This window comes from Mustela putorius, unplaced genomic scaffold (genome assembly GCF_011764305.1).
Source record: "Mustela putorius furo isolate JIRA1106 unplaced genomic scaffold, ASM1176430v1.1 tig00000831_pilon_pilon_pilon, whole genome shotgun sequence".
NCBI lineage: Eukaryota > Metazoa > Chordata > Mammalia > Carnivora > Mustelidae > Mustela > Mustela putorius.
The window spans coordinates 2,312,328-2,321,796 of record NW_025421490.1 but is presented as its reverse complement, the minus strand read 5'-3'; the positions used below and the strand labels follow the sequence as shown (position 1 = coordinate 2,321,796).

The 9,469-nt window shown below is 44.4% G+C and overlaps 1 protein-coding gene across 4 annotated transcripts in view; it reads left to right on the top strand.

The window, feature by feature from the left end:
* Nucleotides 1–278: 278 nt before the first annotated feature.
* KIF13A (kinesin family member 13A) overlaps nucleotides 279–9,469 on the top strand; it is a 202,885-nt gene continuing 193,694 nt past the window's right edge. For all 4 annotated transcript variants that reach the window (XM_045085069.1, XM_045085067.1, XM_045085066.1 and 1 more), the window contains exons 1-2: nucleotides 279–509; nucleotides 779–869. In XM_045085069.1, coding sequence (XP_044941004.1) covers nucleotides 455–509; nucleotides 779–869 — 146 coding nt within the window. In that variant the 5' untranslated portion in view covers nucleotides 279–454. The remainder of the gene's footprint in view (nucleotides 510–778; nucleotides 870–9,469) is intronic.

The following is a 9,469-nucleotide window of genomic DNA, read 5'->3' as shown; positions in this document are numbered from 1 at the left end:
CCCGCGGCCCCAGGCCCCGCGCCGCTCGCCGTTCCCGCCCGGGCTCCCCGCCGCGCTCCGGGCGCCGACCTTCCCCGCTCCCGGGGGCCCGGCGGGGCGGGGCGCGGAAGATGGCGGCGCGGGCCATCCCGGGGCGGGCGCGAGGGGCCGCGGCGCGGCGCGCTCGGCTCGGCCGGCGCGGCTAGAGCGGCGCCTGGGCCCGGCGGCGCGGCCTCCTCCCGCCCGCCGCCGCCGCCGCCGCCGCCGCCTTCGCCGCGCCCCGCCCCGCGCGCCCGCCCCTCCCCGGGCCCGGCCGTGCCCCGCGTCGCGCTCCCCCGGGATGGCCCGCGCGCCTCGGCGCTGCCTCGCGGAGCACACGGCGGAGCGGCGGCGGCCGCGCTCGGGGGGCGCGCGGCTGCGGCGGCGGCGGCGCGGCGCGTGAGGGGCCGCCTCGGGCCGAGCGGGCGCCGCCAACATGTCGGATACCAAGGTAAAAGTTGCCGTCCGGGTCCGGCCCATGAACCGGCGAGGTGAGGAGCTCTCCGCTCGTTCTTTTTTTTTCCATCTGGGGTCGGGCCGAGGGCGGGGGCAACTTTGCAAAGTGCGGGCCGCGGGGCGGGGGCGGCGAGAGCGCGGCGGGGGCGGCGGGGCCGGGGCGCGGGCGGGCGGCGCGGTGGCCGCGGAGCCCCCGGCGCGCCCGGCTCGGCCGCCTCCCCGGGGGGAGCCCCGGGCCCGGGGGGGTGGGGGGCGGCGGCGCGGATGCTCGGCTCGGCAGCGGCCTCTTCCCTTCTGCTTCCAGAACTGGAGCTGAACACCAAGTGCGTGGTGGAGATGGAAGGGAACCAGACGGTCCTGCACCCTCCTCCTTCCAACACCAAGCAGGGAGAAAGGTAAAGCGGGCGCCGCGCGGGCGGGCGGGCGGGCGGCTCCCAGCCCGCAGCCCCTGCAAGTGTGAGCCCGGAGAAGGGGAGTGCTCGTCCCTATTGTTAGGAGGACGGCTTCAAGTTTGTCGCACGCTCCCGTCTGAGGCGGTTGCAAGTCCAAGTTCCTCTCCTCCCGCTGCCCTCCTCCTGGCTCCCTCCCATCCCGAGCGGCTTCCGAGCCGGCACCAGCCCGCCGCGTCCCTGGCCGGCTTCGGGGCACCCGGAGCGAGGGGGCCGGATGCGATCCTAGAGACGACTAGTTCCACATTTTACAGATTAGAAAACTGAGGCCTTAGGCGGGCGAGGGACGATCCCAAGGCCTTGTTTTAGTGGAACCCAGTGCCCTTCGTTTTTTTTTTTTTTTTCCCTACCGCTGCACAGTTGGTTTTATTTGGCGGAATTGTTAGGGACTTTGCATGGAGAAGAGGGGGACCCTCCCCATAATAAAGCAGAACAGTATTGTATGATGCAGGCTCAGGCGTGGACCATTTAAAATCTATTATTTTGTTGGTGCTGGGTCGAGATAATGCCTGAATGTAATGCGCGAATTTTGATTTTCAAGGAAACAAAAGTGGTGCCCTGAGCTGTGTAGACACTGGGGGGATGTTTAAAAAGAGGCTGCATTTACTGGATGGCAACATATTTGCATTTGAAAAGTGGTAACTCTTGGATCCTTATTAATTCTGCTCTATTCCACGCAGCAGTATGGGAAAATGCCTTAAAATAATTTGAATATTTGGCATTTTTCTGGTAAGCCCCCCGAGAAGAAAACGGTTGGAATTCATTCAGTATAGCAATGCAGTAGCTTGTAAAAATAGAAAGGAAAAAAAAAAAAAAAACCCACAAACCCGGGAAATCTGACAGAATTAATTCCTCTGGGACATGAGTACCAGTGTGTTTCTAAAAGTCACCTGTTGATTGATGGAGTACAATTTAGTGATTTTTGCTCTTGGGAGATTTTTTCACTGAATAGACACTGAAGTAGGGTTTGTTATTTTATGGCTAAAGGAAGCAGCTGCCTCTATTCTATAATCATGTGGTGTTCAGTCACAATTTTGCTAAATTTCGGGGAAGACGTTGTCAGGAGGTAAGATTGGGAGTTCTTTGCTTTTTGTGCTGAGGGTGGAGATTTTTGTTCAGTTTGCAAACATTCTGCTCCCTGTAGCAGATAGTCATGATGATAGTAGATAGCTAAAGTTATACTTAAAATGGGTTACATGGTTTTCAGTAATAGATGGTTTTCAGTAATAGATGTATCCTTGGATAATATCTTTAGATACATTGTAAAGATTTATAGTGTTTTAGATACATTTGTAGTGGTATAGTTGTATATTTCATGGTGATAGTGAATTGAGTAAATTTCAGTATTGAGGGATTGGATTAGATGTTCACATCATCAACATTTTTTTCTGGAACTGGGTATAGTTTTATTATTTTCTCTGCAAATTCTGCTGGGTCAGGTTCTTGAGAGCAGTCTGGGAAACAGGTAGAATATTCCCGTTAATCTAGCTGCCGCTTCTGTTTTCCTTGCTGGTTTAGCACCTGCTCCTTGTCACTCTTTTTTTTTTTTTTTTTTAAAGATTTTTTATTTATTTATTTTTTATTTGACAGAGAGAGATCACAAGTAGGCAGAGAGGCAGGCAGAGAGAGAGAGAGAGAGAGAGGAGGAAGCAGGCTCCCCGCTGAGCAGAGAGCCCGATGCGGGACTCGATCCCAGGACCCTGAGATCATGACCTGAGCCGAAGGCAGCGGCTTAACCCACTGAGCCACCCAGGCGCCCGCTCCTTGTCACTCTTAACCATAGGGAGTGCTAAGGTTAGTTACCGTTTAATGAGATGAAGCTAATTTGTGGAGAGAAACATTTAATTTTGTGGAACCCGGATACAAATAACTGTAGACAGGTGGTTAGAAATGCTTAATAATTAGTTGATCATTTTTAGGGACACCACTGCAATTACGAATGGGGATCTTTTAAGTAAAGATTTGTAGGGTGACTTGGGGAATTTTCCATCTGCTGGCTTATTGGAATAGCCCCTTATCTGAAACTGTTAAGAATAGCATTGAAACATAGGAGTTCTCTTGTTTTGTCCCCCTGACAGATCAGATTCTTTGGTGGATGGACCCTTTTTGTGGGATTCTGCCTGGGTACTGGTCACTCAGTTTACAGAAAACTCGAGTGCAGTCTCTCCAGCGGTGCAGCTTGTAGGTTAGGATTACTGTCTTTGCAAGGATGGAGACACCAGTGCATTTTGATTTTCATTATGTAGCTTGGTTTCATATTTCTCCACTGGTTTTCCCTTAAAGCAACAGTGTATTTAAAAATAGAAATGATTCCTCCCTTGGGCTCTGGGTGGATTAATTACAACAATGCTTCATGTTATGTTTGCAATTCATTTCTGTCATTTATTTTGGGCTAGAGCTCAGGGAAAGGTGAGAATATTATTTTTCTTACCTATTAGTTCAAGGCTTGAACTATAGGAAGTCTTAAAATAATACTGGCAAACCTGTGTCAAGGTGACGATTCTTATTTTCCTGAAAATTGCAAGAAATTACTAATATATTAACTATGAATAGAAATTTTAATTTAGTGGGTGAAAGTTTGCAGTCCTGCTAGTAAAAACAAGCAAGGATCCTTTGATTTCCAGAAAAAGAAACGGATAGGCTTAGCTTTCATGATTTCCCCCCTTTATGGAATAAAAGCCAAGACTACATGTTAAGGACCGAAAGATCATAGGGCTTCTGAGGTTAAAGATACTTATTCTGAAATTCTAAGATTATACTACACTACAGAGGTCCAGGTTAATAGTTGGACATATTTATTGTTCACTGTTTTGAAACATTAAGATAGATATGAACATGTTTCTTTTTGTTGTTGTTTTTTTTCCCCTAAGATCAACTACTTTAATTTTATTTATTTATTTTTTTTATTAACATACAATGTATTATTTGCTCCAGGTGTACAGGTCTGTGAATCATCAGTCTTACATAATTCACAGCACTCACCATAGCACAATACCCTCCCCAATGTCCATCACCCAGCCACCCTATCGCTAACACCGTAGCCACCTTCAATTTGTTTCATGACATTAGGAGTCTCTTATCATTTGTCTCCCTTCCAATCCCATCTTGTTTCATTTTTTCCCTCCCTAACCCCCACAATCTCCCGCCCTGCCTCTCAAATTCCTTATATCAGAGAGAGCATATGAAAATTGTCTTTCTCTGATTGAGTTATTTTGCTTAGCATAATACCCTCTAGTCCCATCCACATCATTGCAGATGGCAAGATTTGGGTTTTTTTTTTTTTTTTTTGGATGGCTGCATAATATTCCCGTGTGTGTGTGTGTGTGTGTGTATCACATCTTCTTTATCCATTCATCTGTTGATGGATATCTAAGTTCTTTCCATAGTTTGACTATTGTGGACATTGCTGCCGTAAACATTCGGGTGCATGTGCCCCTTTGGATCACTACGTTTGTATCTTTAGGGTAAATCCCAGTAGTGTGATTGCTGGGTCGTAGGGTAGCTCTATTTGCAACTTTCTGAGGAACCTCCATACTGTTTTCCAGAGTGGCTGCACCAGCTTGCATTCCCACCAACAGTGTAGGAGGGTTCCCCTTTCTCCACATCTTCGCCAACACCTGTCGTTTCCCGACTTGTTAATTTTAGCCATTCTGACTGGTGTGAGGTGGTATCTCACTCTGGTTTTGATTTGTATTTCCCTGATGCCAAGTGATGTGGAGCACTTTTTCATGTATCTGTTGGTCATTTGGATTATGAACATGTTTCCTAAAATATTGTTGCATTTACTATTCAGGAGATATTTATGAAGTTTACATCATATGGGATCCTTTCTTTTCGCAGAGGATCCAAAGATGAGTATGGGCCTAATGCCTGTATCAGAGGTCCGTGACTTCGAGAGACGTGGGAAGAGAGAAGGAAAAATAGTTAAAATACAATGTGGTAGATTATGTGGATTATACTTTTGCCATTGTATGTACCCTATTATTGGAAATGACCTGTTTCCTCTTCTGTCTCCTTCTGAGGTTGCAAGCTCCCTGAAGGCACTTACTTACCCTGTGTCACACCCTCACTAACAGCTGGCATACAGCAGGCGCTCAACAGGTGTCTGCACCGAGTACGTTCTCTGGTGTGAACAGGGTCCTGAGCAGGGGCATGGAAGTGCATGGAACAGGATGCAGAAATAAGGCAATTCAGGAGGGGAGAAGTGTGTGAGAATCCTTGATTTCCCAAATTAAAAAAAACACAGTATGAACAGATACATAGTTTAAAGTCGTCATCTTCTTCTTCTTCTTCTTTTTTAAAGATTTTATTCATTTATTTGACAGAGAGAGGCAGGCAGAGAGAGAGGAGGAAGCAGACTCTATGTGGGGCTCGATCTCAGGACCCTGGGATCATGACCTGAGCCGAAGGCAGAGGCTTAACCCACTGAGCCACCCAGACGCCCCTTTAAAGTCTTCTTTTGCCCCTATTCTTCCCATCCCCTCATCTCATCAAAAACAATGTATATTTTCAGACACAAACATACCTACTTGCACGTGAATATATTGTTTGTGTATTTCAACAAATACCTTTTCTGTCTTTAAATACCCATATATTCATATTCATTCTTTTTAATATCTGGTTTGGGTGGTATTGGTGGTTTTAAAAATATAGATGGATGGCTTATGAATCTGATTGTTACAACTTTTAGGAAGTGAAGTTTTATTATGAAGAGAATATAATGGAATTTGTTTGTTCTTATTTTTTGTAAAGTGAATTGTTGGATAAGTATTTAAAGCAACATACTTTAGCCAGGTTAAAGGAAAATGGAGTAAATTTAGGCTCTTAGTAAAAGAGCATCAAAGTCTTAGCTTCCTGCCCAATTTTTCCACACTGCAATATGTACATTGTAGCTTGTAAAGTGTATGTTTCCTTGAAGGTCCGCAGAAGAAAGCTATGTCTCTTGTTCAACTAGGTATATTTTCTTGTTTTTTTTTTTTTTTTTTTAATTTAATTTATTTATTTGACAGAGACAGCTAGAGATGAAACACAAGCAGGGGGAGCTGGAGAGGGAGAGCAGGCTCCCCTCCGATCAGGGAGCCTGATGCAGGGCTGGATCCCAGGACGCTGGGATCATAACCTGAGCCAAAGGCAGACGCTTAACGACTGAGCCACCCAGGCGCCCCTTTTTATGTATTGTATGTTGTAACTTTTTTCCCAAGTTGGCTTCCCCTGCTGTTCCAAAGGCACCTAGGACGGCTCCTTCTGCTCAAGTATCTTTGAGGACCAGAGATTTAGAAAGCAGTGAAAGTCATGTGAAATTTAAAAAAATAGATCATCTAAGAATCAGTAATATTCCACATTATGAAATTGTTTGGGTGACTTTGAATTTTCTTCTGTTTTCTGTGTTATACTTCTCTGTAGCTCAGATATTATAGTCAGTAGTAAGAAAGCAGAACATTTAGATTTCATTAGCATAAGAGTGATCATTCTTCATGTATGACATTAGTGGTATTTTTAAAGAGCATTTTAATGGAGTATTTTCATTAGCTGTCAACATTTGCCATGCCTTTGTTTTAAAATAAAGGTAGATTGGAATCTCTTACTTTTAAAAGCAAAACTAAAAGTAATTATAATGCAGTGTAGATTAGTGTTTTAAATTTTATTTTGTTCCAGGGATGCCTGGGTAGCTCAGTGGGTTAAGCCTCTGCCTTTGGCTCAGGTTATAATCTCAGGGTCCTAGGATCGAGTCCCACACTGGGCTCATTGCTCAGCAGGGAGCCTGCTTCCCCCACTTTCTCTGCCTGCCTCTCTGCCTACTTGTGATCTCTCTCTCTGTCAAATAAATAAATACAAATCTTTAAAAAAATTATTTTGTTCATAGTCCATGGTTAAAAATATATTTAACATCATGGACTCTGTGTGTGTGCGTGTACACATGAATGGAGGTTCATGAAAAAATTTACTATATGCAGTGTATCTGTTATTTCCTATCCCTCTGTTTTAATTCATTTTAGAAGTGATGGTTGACTTACTGAATTAATATCACAACCCAGGAATGTGTTATAATTTTATAATTTGAAAAACAGAAGTTTAGTGGGCAAGAGATTGGGTCCTGAATATATATATGTGTGTGTGTATGTGTGTATGTGTGTGTGTGTATAAAAATCAATGTACTTTATTTATTGAAATTTTTCAATTTTAAGTAATCTTTTCTGATTACTTAAAATAAGGGGGTTTGAACTCATGACCCCAAGATCAAGAGTTGTATGCTCTTCTGACTGAGCCTGCCAGGTGCCCCTAGTGTACATAATTTAAAGTGTAAAGTAGTTTTTTTTTTTAAAGATTTTATTTATTTATTTGACAAACAGATCACTAGTAGGCAGAGAGGCAGGCAGAAAGGGGGGGGGGGCGAGCAGGCTCCCTGCAGAGCAGAGAGCCCGATGCAGGGCTCGATCCCAGGACCCTGGGATCATGACCCGAGCCGAAGGCAGAGGCTTAACCCACTGAGCCACCCAGGTGTCCCTGTAAAGTAGTTTTATAATTTATAAAATCTGTGATAAAAAAGAAGGAATCCTCTTTTTCATTTCTTTCACAGAATCAGCCACATATAGCAATTTGAGCTCATTCTTTTGGTATTTCCCTCCATATTTCTTTGTTTCTTTCTTTCTTTCTTTTTTAGATTTTATTTATTTGACAGATTATAAGTAGGCAGAGAGGCAGGCAGAGAGAGAGAGGAGGGGGCACATGCTCCTAGAGAGAGAGCCTGATGTGGGGCTCGATCCCAGGACCCTGAGATCATGACCTGAGCTGAAGACAGGCTTAACCCACTGAGACACCCAGGCACCCCTCCCTCCATATTTCTGAATAACATGCTGGTAGTGCTAATTTTTTATTTGTTTTATGTTCTCTTTCTATGCCTTATTTGCACCGTACCCCCAAATTCTTCCCATCCCCTATTTCCCCAATATACTTATATAACAATTTTGATTTTATCCATTTTTAGTGTTTATTTATATGATTATATAATATCATCAACTATATACAGTTGAGCCATGGGCTCTTCTATGGTTTCTCTTCCTGTCATACAAAATTTTTTGTTTTTCCTGGAGTTAACAATTGTTTTTACTTTTGACTTTTTCTTTTAATTTGCTTCTTTTTCTATTTTCTTTTTTTTTTTTAAGATTTTTATTTATTTATTTGATAGAGGGAGATCACAAGTAGGCAGAGAGGCAGGCAGAGAGAGAGGGGGAAGCAGGCTCCCCTGCTGAACAGAGAGCCCGATGTGGGGCCTGATCCCAGGACCCTGAGATCATGACCTGAGCTGAAGGCAGAGGCTTAAACCACTGAGCCACCCAGGCACCCCCTTTTTCTATTTTCTTATCCTTAATTTAACATTTACATTGTCTGCTCCTTGCCTAAATCTCCTTTCAAGACATACCAAATACTTCTCTTGATTTCATCTTCTTGGAGACATTTCTCCTTAAGCCTTCCAGCCTGCTCCTGTATGAGCTGGTCGTCTTCAGTGCCTGACAAAGCTGTCGTGCCGGGGTTGTCTGTCACATCATTCTGCGGATTCCCGCTACCTCTCTTCTGTGTGGAATCTCTTGTTTTTCTGTCTCCTTTTTCTTTCTTGGTTTACTGCCTCAATTTTTTTTTTTTTAAGATTTTATTTTTATTTTATTTGATAGAGAGAGAGAGATCACAAGTAGGCAGAGAGGCAGGCAGAGACAGAGGGGGAAGCAGGCTCCCTGCTGAGCAGAGAGCCCGATGCGGGGCTCGATCCCAGGACACTGAGATCATGACCTGAGCCGAAGGCAGCGGCTTAATCCACTGAGCCACCCAGGCGCCCTACTGCCTCAATTTTGTGTAGAGCATATTGTTCAGTAACTTCCTTTAAGAGAGGGTGTTTGGAAGATAAAAGCTTTTTGAAACCATGGAAGTATCTATTCTCCTCCCTCACCTCATTGATAGTTTAGGTGGGTATCAAATTCCATTTTAAAGACGTATAGTTGCTCTGTTGTCTTTTACTTTCCTGGGCTTCTGGTGAAAAGCCCAAAGCTATTTGGATTTCTTTATTTAAAAAAAAATTTAAAAAGATATTATTTATTTATTTATTTATTTGACACATGCGAAGACAGAGAGAACATAAGTAGGAGGTAGTGGTAGAGGGAGAGGGGGAAGCAGGCTCTCTGCCGAGCAGGGAACCTGATGCAGGCTTGATCCCAGGATATTGCAATCATGACCTGAGCCGAAGGCAGACACTTAACTGACTAAGCCACCCGTGTGCCCCACTGTTTGGGTTTCTAATCTTTTAGATGTGACATAGATTTTCATTTTCTGGAATCCTAGAGAATATTCTTCCCCAATTTTTTTCCCTTTTTATAAATTATTATTTTTATTGACATATAATGTATTGTTTGCCCCAGGGATACAGGTCTGTGAATCATTAGGCTTACACATTTCACAGCACTCACCATAGCACATACCTTCCCCAATGTCCGTAACCCAACCACACTCTCTCTAGCTCCCATCCCCCGAGATTTGGAGCCTCTTATGGTTTGTCT